The sequence below is a fragment of the Pyricularia oryzae genome, chromosome 4 (assembly GCF_000002495.2).
Source record: "Pyricularia oryzae 70-15 chromosome 4, whole genome shotgun sequence".
Lineage (NCBI taxonomy): Eukaryota > Fungi > Ascomycota > Sordariomycetes > Magnaporthales > Pyriculariaceae > Pyricularia > Pyricularia oryzae.
The window spans coordinates 1,474,591-1,493,740 of NC_017851.1; the positions used below are offsets into that span (position 1 = coordinate 1,474,591).

Consider the following 19,150-nt stretch of genomic DNA (forward strand, 5'->3'; position numbering starts at 1 on the left):
CGTCCAGGAAATTCTTTACACGGTAGTGTTGCTTTTCTGGTCGGAATAGAGTTATGGTGGAGACGGTTGCTGGTGGCTTGCTTCTACAGGGTCCGGTAAGTTTTCATCGTGCGGAAGATCGATCAGTGACTGCGGTACAGGGGTGTACCCCTGTCCTTGATCCGAACTCAAAAATCTTTCAGCCTCATTATATTTTTTCTCTACCTGGGTTGGTAGCTTGCTTGATGTGGTCATTGAGGGACTGGTTCAGTCTTTTTCTTCTTATTTTTCTCCATTCTCATTCTTCATGACTGCATGTTGTTTTTCAGCTCAGACCTCTTCGCACTCCTTCGTCATTTTCTTGTCATTGAATCTGGAGTGCGCAGAACAGATGTTGTTATTTTCTGCCAGGATACGAGGCAGGAACTGAATGCATGCATGCAAGATGAAAAAAAGGAATATCGATCAGTATACTTCGGTCGTACGGGGGGTTTTTTTTTAGACATGCTCGCGAATTTATGGGCACGTTGCAAACGGCGAAAGTTAGCCGCTGTCTGTGGCGGACCGCTGAGCTGTCTAGCGTCAGACATCTCGGCCGTTCTTTGGCAACAAACGAATTGCACTACTGGTTCCCGGTCTGTTTAGTGTCTTACCCGTCGTGGCTTTCATGGCAATGACGTTTCTCCACCGTCGGTGCCGCTTATCCTACCTAGCGTTCCCTACCTTTACCCTTCCTTTTTTTCCCGCTCTTTTTAAGGGCCGGATTGATTTGTTGTCGACAGCACTTTGGTCTATGCCAAAGTCTTGGCAACAGCCCAGAAGGCTCAATTTGGCTTGTGATATGAAGCCAGAAGTCTGCCAAGATTTGAGGGACAAGGTCCGAAGACGCGTACCAAACCCTTTATTCTGTGCTTTCCCCCCGCATTTGCAACAGTCCACGCAAACACCGTAACGATGTTAGAGCTCAATCCCATCAGTTCACTTCCCAAGTGTCAATTTTCTGCCCCAACGAAGCTACGTTTTGATGAATTTTGGTCCGACGATGCTTGATTTATGTCTTTGCTATGATGCAGCCAAGTCAGGCAGGCGATGAGCTAGGAATTGACTCGAGAGAGCGAACGAATGTCGAACCCTAGACAAGTCGGTCTCTTATTCGACCCACGCCTATGCATATATTCAAGACCTGCGTAAAGTTGCTGCCTCTGACCCCACAACCGTACATAACACCAACAAAGCTTTTTCTTCTTCTTCTTCTTCTCTCTCTTAGTGTCAGATCGTCTGAGGAGCGGCTAGCAGAGTGCCCGCTGCAAGTGTTAACCTGAACCATGCCATGCATAGCCATGATTCTAGTGGGCTACCACCCTGACACTGAGAGTCGTTCCATCCCCTCTCTCTCACTCTTTCTCTCTATGGTCATCCCATGGTTCAACGCATGCCATATCCGACCCCCAGGCTAGGTTCAAACCACAATGGCTCGGGCTATTCTATCCATATCGGGCCCTCCTCTGCCACCTCTGCTGACGTACCCGATGGTATCTCGTTGCAGCAGATCTACATGCTGTCGTACCACGGACCTCCACATTCCTCGGAGTGATGCTGCATCCTCATAACTTTTCTTTTCTGTTTTTATCTCGGCCCATACCTCTCGCCTTTTTTTTGTCGCATCTCACCCCCAATCCCGAGCCTTCACACTGTCGGACATGGTCACGAACTTTAGCGTTAGCACCGTTCGGCTTTGCTAGACACGTGCTCTTCTTCCCTTCTCTTTTTGATGACCCCAGCCCCCTTGGATAATCTCGGGACCCTGGTCTGGTCTTATACCTTCTTTTGGCGCCCCCGGCTACGCCAATGCAGATCTGACTGCAAAAGAACCGAACTCGAGTGGAACCCCAACAGAAACCAACTTTTCTTCTTTGTATATTACAGTTGTACATTCCATTCGTCATCTACGCTTCCACGGGTCACTACATACATCTACAGGCAATAAAATCATTCAGCATGCCTGGGGATTCTGAAGAGCGTGTGCCAGCACTGGCTAGCCGCTCAAGTGTGAGCGTGGCAACAGATGCAGAATTAAGGACTGCTTCAGAAGCAATGCAGAGGGCGGCGGAGGCCATGATCGCCGCTACCGAGTCCTTCAGGCAACAGTATCACCAGGCTGAAGGAGGAACCGGGGCGGAACCTCCTCGGCCGTCCACTTCCTATCACCCATACGAACCTATACCGATGGACGACGGCCATGAAATGCAGCATCATCGACCGCAAGGGAGGAGGAACTCGATTGATATGCAACCGTCCATGAGTCGAATGACATACTATGGGTCAAGCACACAACTGCCATTCTCCGGGGCAAACAGTGTCTACACCCCGAGTAGACCTCCCACCATCTACTTGAGCCCTGAACGATCTCATGCCCAGCTTGACTACACCCCGAACACGACCGTTCCGGTGCCGGCAATCTCCTCTGAATATCTGCCTCACCACCACACACGGTCATCTCTGCCGCATCTCAACACTGGCCACAACCCCAATGCCTTCGGTGCACGAGTGGCGCGCGCTGCAGCTGCAGGACTGTCCTACGATGGGCATGGAAACTATCACCACTACCCGCCAATGCCAGAATGGCCTCCTCATATCGCCTCAACGCACAATCTCCATCATTCGATTGATGCCCCTCTGTTGGGAGGGCCGCCTCCCAGCGTGTACTATCCGGCCGCTTCAACGTCGCAGATGGACCTCTATGATGGCGGCTATAAGATGAATCCAGACTACAAGGAGCGTATGTCTAAGCACTACTCTCTCGCACAAAGCATGGCCACTTCTACCGATGAGCCATCGCCTATCATCAAGATTGGCAGGTACACCTACCTTCGATCCGCCCATGAGGACTTCGGGTCCGGTGTGCTTAGCGAGTACATACCCGGGCCTCTCGACCCCAAGATTCCCTCTAGAGCGGCTTCCAAGAGGGGTCCTCCCGCAGGGGACGATAGCCCTTATGGATTCTCGTTGGGTCGGGAGTATGCCTTTGTCTCAATGGTTTGTATCTCTCAGGTCCTCATGTTGGCTGGTATCGCCCAAGCCATGGTCCCCGCCCACATAATCGGCAACTCCTTCCCAAACACAACATTTGGCGACATGGCATGGTACTCAGCGGCATACGGCCTGACGGCTGGTACGTTTGTGCTCCCGTCCGGTAGACTGGGCGACCTTTTCGGACACAAGAAGATGTTCATCATCGGCTTCCTCTGGTTCGGTCTTTGGAGCTTGATTTGCGGCTTTGCGGAACGCGTACAGGCGGCCGGGTACCAGGGAACCGTCTTCTTCTGCTTCTCCCGTGCCATGCAGGGAATCGGCCCGGCTTTGCTCGTTCCTAACGGCCAGGCTATGCTGGGTCGTGGTTACAAGCCTGGGCCTCGGAAGAACATGGTCATGTGCTTGTTTGGTGCCGCTGCGCCCTTGGGTTTCTTTATTGGTGCCATCATGGCATCGGTCTTCTCGATGCATGCCTCATGGCCGTGGGCGTTCTGGACCATGGCGGCTGTTTGCGTCGCTCTTGCAGCAATCAGCGTTCTAGTGATGCCTGACACTGGTGTCAAAGGCCTCCAGAGCGGCGCAAGCCTGTGGTCCGAACTCGATGGCGCTGGCATGCTTTTGGGTGTGGCTGGTCTTGTTCTCTTCAACTTTGCCTTCAACCAAGCGCCCATCGTGTCATGGAACACACCCTACACATACTTCCTCTTGGTCATCGGCCTGATACTGATAGGAGCCTTCATCTTTGTCGAGACGGTTGTGAGTCGCCCGCTTGTACCGATTTCTGCCATGAAATCCTCGACTGTGTTCGTTCTTGCCTGTACAGGTACAGGCTGGGGATGCTTCTCGATTTGGGTCTTCTACGCAATCCTGTTCATCGAGAACCTGCGCGGCTGGGATGCGCTCCTCACGAGCGTCGCCTTCGCCCCGGCGCCCATCACCGGTCTGGCAGCCAGTATGTTGACCGGCTTCCTCATGAGCCGTTTGGGGCCCCCAGGCATCATGTTCATCTCCATGTGCGCCTTCTTCGCCGGCTCACTCTTACTGGTGACTTCACCAGTCAATCAGAGCTACTGGTTCAATACATTCTTCGGCATCTTGGTCATGCCCTTCGGCATGGACATGAGTAACCCGGCTGCAACCATCCTGCTGAGTAATAGCGTCAGCAAGGAGCACCAGGGTATTGCCGCCTCGCTCGTCGTGACCGTCGTCAACTACTCCATCTCCATCGCCCTGGGCTTCGCAGGCACAGTCGAGGTCAACTTGCACAACGGTGGTAGCGACCTTCTCGCCGGATACCGCGGTGCGCAGTACTTTGGCCTTGGTCTCGGTGGCTTGGGAGTATTGCTCGCCGCTGCATTCCTGGTCAACGTCCGAATGAATGGCGGCACCGGCGGCCCTCCTGGCCCGGGTGGACCACCTGGCGAGAAGGGGCCGATGCAGATTGAGGCTGCCCAGCCTCAACAGAGATAATTTTGTTGGAAATACTTCCCTGTTTCCTTTGTCTGTTTCCTTTTTTTATTTTCTTTGTTGTATCTATCACCCCCAACGGTGTTGCCGTCATGTATATCATTCACGCGGCTATGGTACCGGGACCTTTTTGACCGGTAGCAGCGGTGCCTCTCCGGTCAGAATGGTTTCCAGCTTATGTTTTTTTTATTTCTTTTTTAAGATGCATTCCTTTGGAGTTTTGGGAGAAGAAACGCATCATGGCTATACGTGTCTTGATGACTGAGTTTAGACGATGGATGATGGTACCGATTTACTTGTTTTACGTGTATGGCTAATGCACCCACGCTAATGAATTTATCGAATGTTTGGAGATGTACTGATGGATCTTGCCACCGGTGTTGTAATTTGTTTGTTCACTTCTTAATATTTCGCCACAGAAAAGCACCGTTGAATTCGTTTTTTTTTTATAATAACCCATCCAGTACCGTAAACGCCTATGAAAATCAAACTCTGCAAATGTTGAGGTACACCATTACAAAGCCCATCAAACAAAGTCCGAGGAACGTAAACCCGTCCCCCTCCCTCGTGACACGGTGAAGGAGTCTTGTCTTTCAACATGAACTGAACATCCGCTCCATTGCATCGTGCCAAATATCAATCGACCGACGGCAGTGACCTCGCCCATGCACGACACTCATTACTCTCACCTGCCGCCCCTGCTGAAGCCACCACCACCCCTACCACGACCACCACCCCTCGAGAAGCCACCCGAGCCGGCACCGCGGGTAAAGCCACCACCGCCACGGCCGCCACCCCTCGAGAACCCGCCGCCACCACCGCGGCTGAAACCACCACCACCACCGCGGCCACCAAAACCACCGCCGCCCCTGGGGGCTCCCCTGCCACGACCACCGGGGCCGCCGCGTCCACCCCGTCCACCAGCGGGCTTCTTGACCTTGGGGACGGATCCCGGCGGGGGCTTGGGCTTGGGCAGGAACCTCTCGAGCGGCAGGAGCTTCTCCTGGGCGATGTAGAAGCGGTCGCCGGCCTTGAAGGCGCCGGCCTGGATGCCCTCGGACGGCTTGATAGTGAAGAAGACCTGGTTCAGGGGACCAAGGATCTCGTCGACCTTGCCGACGGCAGTCTTGTTCTCGAGGTATATCGGGGCGGAAAAGTGCGGGATCTTGGGGTTGATGGACTCGCAAAACATCTCGCCCTCGCACGCGTGCACAAACTTGCCCATCTCGACCACGCTGGTCGGCGGGCCGAAGTCGCGCTGCTGGAAGCCGCCTCTGCCTGTTGTTTTGGGGAACAATTGAGAATGGTTAGTTTCGTTTCTTTGAGCAGCTCGGTTTTTCGTGCTGCATTGGCCGGGAAACTTTTATTTGTGCTCACCTCCTCCTCGGCCAAAGCCGCCTCCTCCGCGTCCGCGGGGAGCTCCTCTTGACGCCATTTTATGTGTTTTGCTGGCGCTTAATTTAACACGGTGGTGTGGGAGTTTGTCTATGGGAGAGACTCTTAAAAAAAAAATCCGCGATACCGCTTCGCCGCGCGCGAAGCTTCAATTCCAACTTTTTTTTTCTTTCCTCAATCAGAAGCTTGGGGGAGTGTGGGGCGGCCCCGCTGGAAAGTTCTTCCGCGATAAGATAAAGTCCCACAGTTGCGGCCTCGGCAGCGAAAGTCAAACAAGGGGGCTGGCTGGGCCTTGTCGGTGCCCCGCTCGACCTGCGCGTCCGTTTCCGTTTGCTAATTACTCCGTAACTTTCACTTGTCACGCTTACAGGCCGGCCACGTACCTACCTACCTATTTTATTGCTGCACACTGGTACCTTGTTCATCGTCACCCAGGTAATACATATTTGGTTTATGTAGGTGTCCTAGATCGAGCCCATCGGGGTGCAAGATTTGCCTCTGGATGAAGATTTAGCAAATCGACGAGACCTCGTTTACTTTGTACACACACCTTTTTTTCTTCTTGTTTTTCCAGTCATGCATCTGGAATTAAACTACTGTTCGGTCTACACCTCATTCAGCTCAACTTCGTGAAGACCCTGCCGATTATGTCGTCTTGTATATCCTTGACCTTTTCTTACACCACCACTTATTTTCGTCATTTTGTCAGTCCACTCCTGGTCCGGCTTATGCGCGGACTTGTCAAGGTAGCCATCCACTCATTATTTTACGAGAACACACCAATACCGAGGTGTTCAAACTACAAATACTTGACTGAAGTTCAGACGCCTCACTATTCCGTATAATAAACCGAGCACGTGCACGTTTTCGGTGTGTATGTGTGTTGCGAGTACAGCCTTGTTTCGTCCGTGCGAATTCTGCCTGATGTATTCCAGTCGCAGATGGTAGTGCACTTTCCTAAATGGAAAACATACACACCAGTGTGGCAGCCATAACTCAAACAGCACGAGGGTCGACAAGGCGATTCTGGTGACCATTCCCTCACTTTGGTTCTAGTCTAGGTGATGCCGGAGCAACAGCAGTATTTGACTTCGTTCATGCCTAGACCCGTATCTTTCCGTCAGCTTGTGGTTTAGGCCAGTTGCATGTGACCACAGCTTTCGTTTTTATTTTTTTATTTTTTTTTCCCTTTCCCTACTAGGTATTTCTTTGAACTTCCCGAATGCACCAGGCGCAGGTAGACAACAGTCCCAGATCACTTTTGAATCATTGATATATCATCAATCATTCGACCTTCCGCCCCAGTCCCACTCTCGTCTTCAATTGCCCTCTTGTTATCCCTCTTTTGGCACATACCATCAAAGAGTCAGACCAAGGATACACAATGGCCGGTATATTTGCCAAGCTTGCGCCTGAGCTGCGCCTAATGATCTACCGCGAGGTTGTCAAGCAGGACAGCCCCATCCGCGTCTCCAAGGATAGCCCGGGACTTGACATACTCCGAACATGCCGTCTCTTCCGCAACGAGGGTACAGAGGCCTATTACCAGGAAAACACATTCCTGGTGACCGATGCCACCTCGGCTCTGATGTGGTTACCCCGAGTTGAGAAGTACGCCAAACACATCCGAAATCTCCAGCTCGAGGTCGATGTTTCACCCATAGACCCGATGCAGTGGGGCCTATTGGGTCACGACAACGGCCTTGGATTCAGATACGACCCTGAATGGAAGCAAGTTGTCGATATTCTTGCCAGTGCCTTTCCACGATTGGAGACGCTCGGCCTCGTCGTCGTCGCACGGCGATTGCAAGAGGTGCACCCGGGTGCTGAACCCAGGAGTCACCGATACAACGACCTTGCAACAGAGCTCGGGAATTTCCAGCAGGGTCAAGAAAACACCTGTCTCGACGTGCTTAGGAAAGCCTGTCCTAAATTCCTGTCCCTCCGAGTAGCCTCCGGCTTCGACATGGATTGGGCAGTCCACTGGAGCCATAGTTTTCAGCTGGTCAGGCGCGAGACACTGATGGCCGACGAGGGACTGGGAAGCCTCACGTGGTATGACCTGTTCGAGGTCGATGTATCAGAGGATACCGATCAGGATTCGGAAGACGACGACGAAGAAGATGTCGCAGATCAGCAAGAGAACGATGGCGAAACTGCGTTTGACGATGAGATCGAAGCCCTCGAGCTGGAGGGTGAAGAAGACTATGAGGATCACATTTAGACAACCTCATTGTGGACTTTTGCGATGACGACAAGAAAGCTGAAACTGGTTACGAGCCGTGTCTGGGCGGTATCTTCTGGTTTTTTCGACAGCCGCTCTGTCAGGCAACAACTGCTCGCATAAAGTGCCCATAACGCCAAATCTTCCGACGAATTATCAAAGTTCCCTCAGGGAGGAGATATCCCCGCTGTACCCAAGATTGAGAAATGCAGAGACGGTAATACTTGCATGCTAATGCGTACATAGAGTGTATGTATCGCAGTTGTCCAATACTCGGAGTCTGTGACTAACTGGCATACGATGGTTCCTCACAGTAGACTGAACTCTTCGGTTTGACAAGGGGCGACCGATAGAGACAACATCCAGCCATGGGTGGATTCGATAGTCATCAAGTACCAGGCTGGATTGGGATACGAAACTGGAAACGAACGACATGGATTTTGGTCTGCACTGTATTTTGCCCGGGTTTTGGAATGAATTTTTTTTTCTGCTTAGGAGGGAAAATAGTTGATGAGAATACAGGATCTATCAGCAACCCTCTTAGATGTAGCTTGAAAAGGCATGATACTGTAACCGAAATCGCTCTGGTGTGTTCCATTCAGTGGGAACATAAGTGACACTGACAGCCTCCACGACTCCACGTGAAGTAATTCAAATCTGCCAAGCCAAGCATCCGATCTACCTAGCCAGGTTATCACGTGACAAGCTAATGAGCCCCACCGGTTGCCCACCGCCCGCCCACGCACTACCGCAATTAGATTTCAATCCCGCGAACTTTTGAAAATTTGAACATTTTGAACGTATCGACGACCAAACCGCCTCAAACCGCCCATCCATCTACTAACCCCCAAAACCAACAGCAAAGATGGCTCCCACCAAGAAGGGCGAGGTCCCCCGTACCGGTCTTGCTACCGTAAGTCTGCTTGTCTATTTTTCTTGTTTTGCAAATGGATGGCGAATTCAGCACGATGTTGCCGAACGCTCATTTGCACCATTGATTGAATCAAATCGAGAAACAGCCAAGCTAACAAATTTTCCTCAATAGGGCCTTAACCGCGGCTTCGTAAGTCCGATGATCTCACCTCGTGGAGGATCTCTGCGATAGCTCTGGTCCGACTGAGCATTTTGCAGTTGATGGACATCGCGCTGACCTTCGAACTTTCGAATCGCAAAAGAAAACCACCGCCAGGGTCACCAAGCCCCGCGTTAGCACCACCAAGGGCCACCTCAGCAAGAGGACTGCTTTCGTCCGCGAGCTCGTCAAAGAGGTCGCTGGGTATGTGACTTATTTGATTTCTCGATTCCTCTTAAAAGGGTCATACTTCTTACTGACGCTGGATAATCCTCTTCACTTTAGCCTTGCCCCCTATGAGCGCCGTGTTATCGAGCTGCTGAGGAACGGCAAGGACAAGCGTGCCCGCAAGCTGGCCAAGAAGCGCGTAAGTTATTGCAGCCTGGACCGGTTTGACTGCGAGGGGCATCATCGCTGACACCCCTTTTTCAACAGCTCGGTACTTTTGGCCGCGCCAAGGCCAAGGTTGAGCAGCTCCAGACCGTCATTGCTGAGGCCCGTCGTGCCGGCCACTAAGCACCATATCCTCTAATCGGGGCGATGGGACAAGACAACAAAGAAATAAAAGGAGTACGTGACGGGTGGAAATCGGCATGACATGATGGGCGATACCAGTCGCCCTTGGGAAAGTTAGATACATCATGGGCAAATTATACCAGGAACACTTCAGGGTGATATTTTTTTGCGGCAGCATCTTCATATGTTGGTCATTCATTGATTCGTGCCTTAGGGGCACCGGCGTCCTGGACTGGGAAAACAAGCTAGTTTTGACATTCATCATGAACATGACGCGCTCCGTTGATGATCTCCCAAGTCATTTCCCAAGTTATGAGCATTGAACCGGGCTAAATATGTTGTGTAACTTTGCAAAACTCCACCCCCAAAGATGTCGTCACTGAGGCGAGGATAAACGACGGTTGATAGTGTCTGTGAGGACTGCCGACAAGCGGGCCTGAGCGACCCGAGGTAAAGATGCCCGCCCGGACAGGTGGGGTTTCATGTCCTTGCGAAAGTATGAGTAGTCAACATAACGGAAGGTAACTTGGGTAACTGATTCAACATCCCCAAAGGTACAATATTTGAAGTACCTCTAGGGAACTACTCCGCCTTTTTTGGATTGTTTTCCACAATCGCATATGCGCAATTCTTATTGGTTTTCAACATGAATTTCTGAGCAGCGTCGCAAGCTGAAACGACACACAGAACAGTCCAAGTTGTAAGCCAGCTCGCACCGCGGCAGGAGGGGTACGGACGAGCAAAATGTCGGCCGACTTTTGGGCTGGCTACATCAGCGGAGCAGCAGGGATTCTGATTGGCAACCCCCTCGATGTAGTCAAGGTCCGACTACAGGCAGCTCAGCCAAATACTGCTTCTTCTGCCAGTCCGATATTATCCCCCGTCTCACCGCTGCCGTCCCATACAGCAAACACCCCGCATCAAGATGCTGCTGCATCCAGATCATTCTCCAGAATAAGGGCATTGGCCGCGGGCACAGCAGCTCCGGTTCTGGGCTACGGTGCGCTCAACGCACTCCTGTTTGTGTCTTACAACCGGACAGAATCACTGCTCAACTCGGCCTTGGCGGGAAGCAATGCAGCATCCACTGCTGCTGGCGGCGGCAGCACCACGGGATCCAACCTCTGGACGACCTGGATCGCCGGCGCCGTGGGCGGGCTGGCGACGTGGGTGGTGAGCACGCCGACGGAGCTGGTCAAGTGCCGCGCGCAGCTTGCCCTGTCATCGTCCCCCTCGTCCCTGCAGGCGGGCACCACATCAACATCATCTTGGGCCGTGGCCAAACATGCATGGCGGACCGAGGGCGGCATCAGGGCGTTCTACTTTGGCGGAGGGGTAACGGCGCTACGGGACAGCATCGGCTACGGCTTCTACTTTTGGACGTACGAGCTCTGCTCACACTGGATGGAGAGCCGGCGGGAACGTGCCGGGAGCGGAGGATCGGGAGGGATCGTCGACGACTTCATGGGCAGCGAGGCCGCGCGCGTGCTGCTCGCCGGCGGGCTGGCGGGCGTCGTCACCTGGGCGAGCGTCTTCCCGCTCGACACCATCAAGACCCGCGTGCAGGCGCAGCAGATAAATGCCAATTCCGGGCCGAGAACGGCGACGGCGCAGGGGTTGGTCAGTACCGAGAGGACAGCACTTTTGTCGCCTGCAGCAGGCGAGGGTCGGGTTGACCAAGGAGTGGCTCAGAAAGCGCCGCAGCAGCGGCGGTTGGGGGCGGTAGAGATCGCCAGACAAGCCTACAGGGAAGGCGGCGTCGGCGTTTTCTTCAGGGGTCTGGGCGTCTGCAGCTTGCGGGCTTTTATCGTCAACGCGGCGCAGTGGGCTGTTTACGAATGGATCATGCGCGAGTTGGGCCAGGGCAGAGACAAGAGATTGTCTGCCAACTCCATAGACCCTAACGCAATCATAAGTTCCTGACCAAGGAAAGATGTGTCCACGCCCATGATGATTCTAATTTCCGTTACATATCATAAAGCCTGATCTGAATAATGGCTGACCGGCCCTATTGCGTTTGTCCGTCTTCAGAAGAGCCGACTGAATAGCTCTAGTCGTCCGGGAAGAACTCCTTTACGTTGGATACAAAAGTGCACGTCTCCCTATCAAAACGCTTGAAGAACTTTCCGGCAGACCGCATCAGGGATTCCGGGACATTGTCCGGGTCTGTGATGAGCTGGATATTATCTTGTGCAACCACCATACGATCAATGTCATGTTTCCTGTGGGTTAGAGGGTCAGCGCCAGCCAGGATCTTGTAGAGTCTGGTCATAAACTCACATGCATGTGTAAAATATTTGCGATATCGGATCACGAGTGCCGCCGGAAGGACCAGTAATCTCACCACTGGCGCTGCCATCAGTTTCCTGACTGTTGGGTGTTACTCCGCCGGCGTTATCTTCCTGAGCAGCCGGGTTGTGACCTTCGTCAAAGGGGAGAACGTGTGGGTTTGGAATGGAGCTCACGCCATCGGCGGTCCAACCGTTTATGATGCTGCAGAACCCGTACCGCTTGTGAACGAAAACCTGTCCGACACGATAGCGCACGCTCTTCTGAATGGCCTGAGTGTACCGCCGGCTGACAGTTGGAATGCGCATGTCCAGGTTATGCTCCATATCGAGCGTCTGGTGCACGTCTTCCCAGGAAGAACGCGCTGCGGCGCCATAGCGACCGTGCGTGGCAGCAAACTCGTCGTACAGAGGCGCGAGGTATTTGCGCACCATCCATGCATCCTCGCTGAAGTACTTGTGAAAGCGGTTCAAAAAGTGCTCCAGGTTGTTGTCCCATAGCTGATATGTCGTCGGAGTCACCAGGAGGCTGACCCAGAGCACCGAGTACAGTAGTGCCTCCATGTTGTGGAATGGGTCTCCACTTCGGAACGAAAACTTGGCTGCTTCGACATCAGAAGAGTGCTGGTACCGAACATATGAAACCCTGATATTGTGCGCCGTGCGATTTACAAGAACAGGAACGGGGGAGGCCCTCAAGAAAGCATCACGCCCATTCTCCCAGCCGAAATCTTCCAGTCTCATGCGCAGGTCCTCGACGTTGATCTCGTGATCCGACTCAAATGGGTCCAGATACATGACCTCCAGCTCTGCGGTGGGGTCCGCAACCGGTGTGCCGTCCAGGGTTTCGTTCGAAGGTGCAAAGACGGAAGCGTGTACGTGAGCTGGGAAAGCACAGCACTCGGAACGCAAGCCTACTCTTTGCGCGAGCGCGGAGTATATGGCGCTTGAAATCAGGGGCAGCGATGGGTGACCTTCGTCCAGTAGAGCATGGCCAATGAGGCAGTTGCGGATGTTTCGATAGTTGGTGGCCGGATCTTCCATGCCGGTTAAGTTTTCCGATCTTACCCAGGACAGCAGCGCCCGTGCCTTTTCCCGAGTTGTCAACTCTTTGAAGTTGGGACAGCTCTCAAGGAACATGCGACTGTAGCGATCCAGAGCATTTTGTATCTTTTTGTTTGCATTTATCATGGCGTCAGTCCTACACTCAAAATTCCACATTGCTTCACCTGGGCAGGGGAATATGGTGTGGTACCTACATCATCGATATCGCCCTCTTGGTCATGCAAGACGAACATATCGAAGCCGGCCAGGGCTCTCTCCAGCGGTCGCGGGCCAGAGTATGGCTGCTGAAACTTGGACCATTCTTTGACGGCCATGCTCCGATGGATGCTGCCCAACGCCGCGTTTGCGTGGTACCTCCTGGCCAGTACATCCTCTACAGACTCATCGACGTGGCATTGCTCCAGGAGTAGATCCTTAGCATCATAGCCCAGCAAACAAATCTTTTCAAACTTTTGCAGGCGGCCAACTTTTGACTCCAGGATGCCGTCCAGGAGGTGTAACACTCTTTCGTTCTGTCTTCGCCGAAGGATCCATAGCTTCTTCCAATCAACCTCCTTAACCTTTAATTTGAGTTTCCCCTTGAAGTCATGCTGCGCATCCCAGTATTTGAAACATAGGCAGCAATGAGATCTCCAAAGAAGTTCTTCATTCGCCAGGCGTTGAAGTCGCCTAGAAAGGTATTGAAAACAACGTAAGTTATCCTCCGGTGGAACGTACTGCAAGATGTGAGAAACAATCTCGTCTGGTATTGTCCCAAGCATTTTATAGGCGTAACACAGACACACTTTCGTCGAAGCTGGAAAGATTGACCAGGGTCTGCGAGGGTGCTGCAGGTTTCAGTCGCTGACTTATTGAATCCAAATAACCAGGGCTAGAAAAAATTGCAGTTCGGCAAATGTAAATTAATTAGGTACACAAGACAAACGAGCCTGGGACTCGAAATCGATGACAAAATAGTTAGAGCGAAAGGTATGGATTGAAGCGACTGAGTTGAGGTACCTGCGTACCTTTTTACAAGACCCCGGCAAACGAACAAAGTGGAACCCTGCAACCCAGGGAGGTATCTATCAGATGCCTCAGAAGTAGCCGGTACCCTCTCCAACCCGGTTGGCTTTACGTCATATCAAGTATCGTGTACCTAGGAGGGGTCGAGGCGGTCAAAAGCTGCAATTCTGAGCTTGCGCGACCCACGACGAGTTGATACCGCGGGGTACCTGAGCTGAGAACATAGCAGATACCACGCCTAAATTACTTGTTCCAGTTTCTTATAGGGACGGAAGTCTACAGTGTTGCAATTCTTCCCACCCAGCTCCCAGTCACAGGTCAATCACAACCATAACTGCCGAGCGGGCGCGAAATCCCTTTCTATCCTCCCGATCGAATCGTTTCCCGTCAACTATTTGACCCCGCAACGGGATCTTTGCTCACAATATGGAGGCCGCGAAAGAGACTGTTGAGGCCGTGGCCGAGGGCGTCAAGAACGTCGCCATTGGCAGCAGCGAGGGCAAGAAGCCTGCTGGCGAGGCCAAGAAGGGTGGTGCCAAAAAGGAAAAGAAGCCTGCCGCAGGCTCAGCAGACACGGGACCCCTCGAGCTCGACCCGCCACCGTCATTCCTGAAGGACCGTCTGGACTTGTTTGAGCGTCTGAGGAAGGAGTACGACGATGAGGTAGCACAGAAGCCGCGCGAGCCCATCACGATCACCATGCCAGACGGCAGCATCAAGAACGGTACCGCTTGGGAGACGACACCTGCCGACATCGCCAAGGGCATCTCAAACAGCTTATTCAAGCGCACCGTCGTTGCGCGCTTGGATGGCGACAAGGAGCAGCTTTGGGATCTTGAGAGGCCATTGGAGAGGAGCTGCAAGCTCGAGCTTCTTGACTTTAGCGATCCCCAGGGACAGTTTGTGTTCTGGCACTCGAGCGCCCATATTCTGGGAGAGGCTGCCGAGAGGCGATTTGGATGCAGCCTGTGCATCGGTCCCCCAGTGGACAATGGGTTCTACTACGAGATGGCACTCCCAGACGGTGCTGCCGTCCAGTCTTCTGATTGGAAGCCCCTGGAGACATTGGTTTCCAAGATCGTCAAGGAAAAGCAGAAGTTCGAGAGGTTGGTCCTGAGCAAGGAGGACTTGCTGGAGATGTTCAAGTACAACAAATACAAGCAACACATTATCAAGGACAAGATCGCCGATGGCACAAAGACTACAGTCTACCGCAACGGTCCCCTGATTGATCTTTGCAGAGGACCCCATGTCCCCGACACCGGCAGGATCGAGGCCTTTGCTATCATGAAGAACTCTGCAAGTTACTTCCTCGGTGACAAGGACAACGACTCGCTGCAGAGAATCTACGGTGTCAGTTTCCCCACCAAGAAGCAGCTTACTGAATACCAAAAGTTCCTGGAGGAGGCTGCAAAACGTGACCATCGCCGCATCGGCAAGGATCAAGAGCTTTTCTTCTTCCACGACTACAGCCCTGGCTCTGCGATGTGGCTGCCCCACGGAACAAGGATTTACAACACGCTTCTTTCATATATCCGGGAGATCTACTGGGAGAAGAACTACGAGGAGGTTATTACCCCCAACATTTACAACGCAGATTTGTGGAAGCAATCAGGACACTGGCAATTCTACAAGGATGACATGTTTGTCATCAAGGACGAGAAGGATACTTTTGGTCTCAAGCCCATGAACTGCCCTGGACACGCCCTCATGTTTGCTCACCGCGAGCGATCGCACCGTGAGCTGCCATGGCGCGTTGCTGACTTTGGTGTGCTTCACCGTAACGAGGCCTCGGGAGCACTCTCGGGACTCACCCGTGTGCGCCGATTCCAGCAGGACGATGCGCACATCTTCTGTCGTGAAGATCAGATCAAGGACGAGATTCTTGACCTTTTCGACTTTTTGCGAAAGATGTACACCGTCATGGGTCTTACTTTCAAGCTGAGGCTTTCGACTCGCCCCGAGAAGTACATGGGTGCCATCGAGACGTGGGACAAGGCTGAGGAATCACTCCGCCAGGCTCTGGATGAATTTGCCGCGTCAGAGGGTGGTGTCGCTTGGGAGCTGAACGCGGGCGACGGTGCTTTCTACGGACCTGTGAGTTTGACAGTTTCAGCTACTTTTGTAACCCTGCTGAAGATACTGACGTTTGAACTAGAAAATCGACATTGCCATCATGGACTGTCTCAACCGAGAGTGGCAATGCGCCACCATTCAACTGGACTTTGTACAACCGCAAAACTTCAACTTGGAGTACATGGCGGGTGAGGACGCTGCCGAGACCAAGGCTAAGGCCGAGGGAGCCAAGATCACTGCACCAAAGGTCAAGGTCAAAGACCCCCAGGCTATCATCGACTCGGCTGCCGCTGCCCGAGGCGAGACCGTTGTCGAGCCTGCAGGTGTCGAAGGCGACAAGAAGGAGAAGGAGAAAGTCATCAAGAAACTGTCGCCCGGATGTGCCCGTCCTGTCATGATTCACCGTGCTATGGCTGGCTCCATCGAGCGCTTCACTGGTATTCTCTGTGAGCACTACGCCGGCAAGTGGCCTCTGTGGCTGTCACCGCGTCAGATTCTCGTGGTCCCTGTCGGCAAGGGCTTCTACGACTACGCCGAGGAAGTCAGGTCTATCTTCAAGAAAGCCAAGATGTTTGTTGATGTTGACACATCTGGAAACGTGAGTATCCTATGCTCGGTAATGCGTAGTGTAGCAAGTATGACAAGCTGACGTGATATTGTGGCATAGACCCTTATGAAGAAGATCCGTACCGGCCAGCTGGCCCAGTACAACTTTATCTTTGGTAAGTGCAAACGCATTTATCCTTTTTTTGGGAGAGCCGCAATAAAAAGGAGGCTGATACTAACTGGCTATTTCGCTGTAGTTGTCGGAGCTGAGGAAATGAACGGCAGGCAAGTCAACGTCCGTAACCGGGACGACCCCGCTACACAGGACCGTGGTCAACCGATCGCATTGGAGGAGGCTCTGGAGAAGCTCGCCAAGCTGAGGGACGACAAGGGGACTTATAACCCCTTTCCCAAGGCAGCAGCCGAGAAGAAGGAGACGGCTCCTGCTGCTTAGGTGAGATGTAGTGTGACTATCGGCGTTATATTGTCATGTACCACTGTTCAGGAGTCTTAAAATAGGAGAAATACCCAAAAAGACACAAATCCACACTCAGGGCTCATTGTCACAGTGATGTGTCACCCCAAAAGCCCTGCTGCCAGCCTTGCGAATAGAATCATGCCAATAATATTTGATTAGGCGTCCTTGATGTGTCTATCGAACTGATGAAGGCCGTTATGAAAAAAAAAACTGTTTGCTTTGGTGGGGAACAGTGTGTGAAGAGGGCGTGAAATCTAAAATCATTATCCATCGCCGTCATTATGAAGCCGTGTTGCTAACCCATATTCTGCTAAACTCCAACTGCTTAATCACTCGATTCGGTAATGGTATTTCAAAAAGAAAAGTGGTTCAAATAAGCAAAAAAAGAGATTCGTCAACAAAACAGCCACGAACTCTTCAGTCCCCTCCCTGCCTTTTCCCTGAACTAACCCCACCTAACGTGACGGGGAAAATGAGCAAATGGCTCTTTTTCATTCCGTAAATGTAAAAAAAGGACAAAAAATCAAGGCTTGGGGATATGGATAGTCTTGCTCGTCATGCAGCAGCCGTGCAGGATGAAGACGGCAATGATGGGGTGAAACTCGAACTGGGTGCCGGCGAGCCAAAGGCCCCCGGGGATGGCGTCGTGGATGGCACCTGAGCGGACCCAGTAGGCCATGAGCCCGTCGAGGGCCAGACTGGTCGGGATCGGAGTGCCCTCAAAGTAGGCGGCCTTGCCCGTGGCGTCCTTGGGTATGTCGTCCGTCGTCACGTTGAAGCGGGCCAGGCGCGTCAGACCGCAGAGCACGTAAAAGGCCAGGCCGAGGTGGTCGAGCGGCGTGCGCATGCCGATGGCGAAGGCGACGACGGCCGGGGCGACGCCAAATGAGATCTGCGTGAGTGAGCGGTTGAGGTTTTTGATCAGTCACATGGGATCTCTCCCTTGTTCTTTTCTTTGTTCCTTGGTTTCGCAAGCCACCCCGTCATCCACCAAACCAACTTACCAGGTCTGCAAGAGAGTCGAGCTGCGCGCCCATTAGGCTGGTCTTTTTGCGCCAGCGGGCGACCTTGCCGTCCATAAAGTCGAAGAAAAGTCCAAAGGGAAGGAAGGCCAGGGCGGCGTAGGCGTTGCTCTTGTCGCTCGGGTCGCCTAGGCAGTAGCGCATCGAGGAGAATATGGACATGATGCCGCACAGGCCGTTGAGCGCCGTGATGTAGTCGGCCATGTGCAGGGCGCGCACCAGCGAGAAGTGGCCGACGTCGGCCGAGAGGAGCTTCTTTTGCTTGTCATAGCCTGTTGGTTGCTGGCGAGTCAGTATATATTTCTTTCCTTGGCTGTATGCTATGAACGGGGTCTCCTAAAGCAGAGAAATGGTCCATACCGGGCTTGTCGCTGGCACTGTCCCTAGTATCGCTGCCGACGGTGGCCAGGCTGCTGGTTCTCTTGGACATGGTGAAACGTGAGGTTGCAGACGTCTCCAGTTGGTATGGATCTTTTGTGGTGTCGTCAAGGGTCTGGGGCGGTGATGTAAAGAAAGGAGGTAGCCTTGAAGAGATTTAAGGCAGCTTGTCGAAAGTTGGAATGGCGTAGAACAACGCTGTCAGCAGGCGACTTGACTTGTGAAGGGATGAAAAGAAAGCGATTAGTTCAGTCGCAACGGTAAGTATTTGAGGGTTGTCTGCAGTGTATAGTATTGTTGACGTCGCAGGCCAAGGCGGTAAAGGTAAAGCTAGCTCAGAAGGAAGCTTTTCTGATCACAAGCAGGAAAACAATGCAGGGGTCCAAAAGAAATGCCGTCATGACCCAACCCCAAATGTCAGCCAAGTCAGCCAAGACGTCCCCGCAGTCGGTTTTTACCGTATTCGTGCAGTCAGTTTAGACCCAGTTGCAGTCACGTGCATGGTCTCCAATGCCTACTAACAATCAGACTGCTACTGTACTTGAGATCAGTTCAGTTAATACTTGATAGTCTAGTTCTAAGTTGAGAAACAGCAACACCATGGCA

The 19,150-nt window shown here is 52.7% G+C and overlaps 8 protein-coding genes across 8 annotated transcripts; 5 read left to right on the forward strand and 3 right to left on the reverse strand.

Annotated features, from left to right (window-relative positions):
* Positions 1-1,830: 1,830 nt before the first annotated feature.
* On the forward strand, positions 1,831-4,482 carry MGG_03557 (uncharacterized protein; the record flags this gene model as incomplete). Its single annotated transcript, XM_003716310.1, has 1 exon — positions 1,831-4,482. The coding sequence occupies exon 1, from the start codon at positions 1,978-1,980 to the stop codon at positions 4,480-4,482; it is 2,505 nt and encodes an 834-aa protein (XP_003716358.1). The 5' UTR covers positions 1,831-1,977.
* Positions 4,483-4,874: 392 nt separating this feature from the next.
* Positions 4,875-6,041, reverse strand: MGG_03556 (H/ACA ribonucleoprotein complex subunit 1). The gene is made up of 2 exons (XM_003716311.1): positions 5,857-6,041; positions 4,875-5,757 (listed from the first exon to the last, which is right to left on the reverse strand). The coding sequence occupies exons 1-2, from the start codon at positions 5,912-5,914 to the stop codon at positions 5,165-5,167; spliced, it is 651 nt and encodes a 216-aa protein (XP_003716359.1). The 5' UTR covers positions 5,915-6,041; the 3' UTR covers positions 4,875-5,164.
* A 234-nt stretch (positions 6,042-6,275) lies between these two features.
* MGG_03555 (uncharacterized protein) lies at positions 6,276-8,749 on the forward strand. The gene has a single exon (XM_003716312.1). It carries the CDS (start codon positions 7,259-7,261, stop codon positions 8,096-8,098), a length of 840 nt encoding a protein of 279 aa, XP_003716360.1. The 5' UTR covers positions 6,276-7,258; the 3' UTR covers positions 8,099-8,749.
* Positions 8,750-8,866: 117 nt separating this feature from the next.
* Positions 8,867-10,118, forward strand: MGG_03554 (60S ribosomal protein L36). Its single transcript, XM_003716313.1, has 5 exons — positions 8,867-9,011; positions 9,144-9,161; positions 9,274-9,374; positions 9,456-9,537; positions 9,606-10,118. Exons 1-5 carry the CDS (start codon positions 8,964-8,966, stop codon positions 9,684-9,686), a joined length of 330 nt encoding a protein of 109 aa, XP_003716361.1. The 5' UTR covers positions 8,867-8,963; the 3' UTR covers positions 9,687-10,118.
* A 312-nt stretch (positions 10,119-10,430) lies between these two features.
* On the forward strand, positions 10,431-11,412 carry MGG_03553 (uncharacterized protein; the record flags this gene model as incomplete). Its single annotated transcript, XM_003716314.1, has 2 exons — positions 10,431-11,306; positions 11,347-11,412. 2 exons carry the CDS (start codon positions 10,431-10,433, stop codon positions 11,410-11,412), a joined length of 942 nt encoding a protein of 313 aa, XP_003716362.1.
* Positions 11,251-14,025, reverse strand: MGG_03552 (F-box domain-containing protein). Its single transcript, XM_003716315.1, has 3 exons — positions 13,234-14,025; positions 11,967-13,144; positions 11,251-11,908 (listed from the first exon to the last, which is right to left on the reverse strand). Exons 1-3 carry the CDS (start codon positions 13,798-13,800, stop codon positions 11,737-11,739), a joined length of 1,917 nt encoding a protein of 638 aa, XP_003716363.1. The 5' UTR covers positions 13,801-14,025; the 3' UTR covers positions 11,251-11,736.
* A 261-nt stretch (positions 14,026-14,286) lies between these two features.
* MGG_03551 (threonyl-tRNA synthetase) lies at positions 14,287-17,415 on the forward strand. The gene is made up of 4 exons (XM_003716316.1): positions 14,287-16,141; positions 16,203-16,718; positions 16,788-16,842; positions 16,924-17,415. Exons 1-4 carry the CDS (start codon positions 14,471-14,473, stop codon positions 17,118-17,120), a joined length of 2,439 nt encoding a protein of 812 aa, XP_003716364.1. The 5' UTR covers positions 14,287-14,470; the 3' UTR covers positions 17,121-17,415.
* Positions 17,271-18,941, reverse strand: MGG_03550 (CDP-diacylglycerol-serine O-phosphatidyltransferase). Its single transcript, XM_003716317.1, has 3 exons — positions 18,527-18,941; positions 18,149-18,438; positions 17,271-18,036 (listed from the first exon to the last, which is right to left on the reverse strand). Exons 1-3 carry the CDS (start codon positions 18,594-18,596, stop codon positions 17,668-17,670), a joined length of 729 nt encoding a protein of 242 aa, XP_003716365.1. The 5' UTR covers positions 18,597-18,941; the 3' UTR covers positions 17,271-17,667.
* Positions 18,942-19,150: the final 209 nt, after the last annotated feature.

Bases quoted from the DNA above. Each gene is read 5' to 3' on its own strand.
- MGG_03556 (XM_003716311.1), bottom strand. From the start codon at position 5,914: ATGGCGTCAAGAGGAGCTCCCCGCGGACGCGGAGGAGGCGGCTTTGGC. The intron at 5,758-5,856 runs GTGAGCACAAAT...CCAAAACAACAG, and splicing joins CGGCTTTGGCCGAGGAGGAG to GCAGAGGCGGCTTCCAGCAG.
- MGG_03555 (XM_003716312.1), top strand. From the start codon at position 7,259: ATGGCCGGTATATTTGCCAAGCTTGCGCCTGAGCTGCGCCTAATGATC.
- MGG_03554 (XM_003716313.1), top strand. From the start codon at position 8,964: ATGGCTCCCACCAAGAAGGGCGAGGTCCCCCGTACCGGTCTTGCTACC. The intron at 9,375-9,455 runs GTATGTGACTTA...TCTTCACTTTAG, and splicing joins CTCGTCAAAGAGGTCGCTGG to CCTTGCCCCCTATGAGCGCC. The intron at 9,538-9,605 runs GTAAGTTATTGC...CTTTTTCAACAG, and splicing joins GCAAGCTGGCCAAGAAGCGC to CTCGGTACTTTTGGCCGCGC.
- MGG_03552 (XM_003716315.1), bottom strand. From the start codon at position 13,800: ATGCTTGGGACAATACCAGACGAGATTGTTTCTCACATCTTGCAGTAC. The intron at 13,145-13,233 runs GTAGGTACCACA...GCAAACAAAAAG, and splicing joins AAGAGGGCGATATCGATGAT to ATACAAAATGCTCTGGATCG. The intron at 11,909-11,966 runs GTGAGTTTATGA...TCTAACCCACAG, and splicing joins CAAATATTTTACACATGCAT to GAAACATGACATTGATCGTA.
- MGG_03551 (XM_003716316.1), top strand. From the start codon at position 14,471: ATGGAGGCCGCGAAAGAGACTGTTGAGGCCGTGGCCGAGGGCGTCAAG. The intron at 16,142-16,202 runs GTGAGTTTGACA...CGTTTGAACTAG, and splicing joins ACGGTGCTTTCTACGGACCT to AAAATCGACATTGCCATCAT. The intron at 16,719-16,787 runs GTGAGTATCCTA...ATTGTGGCATAG, and splicing joins ATGTTGACACATCTGGAAAC to ACCCTTATGAAGAAGATCCG.
- MGG_03550 (XM_003716317.1), bottom strand. From the start codon at position 18,596: ATGTCCAAGAGAACCAGCAGCCTGGCCACCGTCGGCAGCGATACTAGG. The intron at 18,439-18,526 runs GTATGGACCATT...AGCAACCAACAG, and splicing joins CAGTGCCAGCGACAAGCCCG to GCTATGACAAGCAAAAGAAG. The intron at 18,037-18,148 runs GTAAGTTGGTTT...TCACTCACGCAG, and splicing joins TCGACTCTCTTGCAGACCTG to ATCTCATTTGGCGTCGCCCC.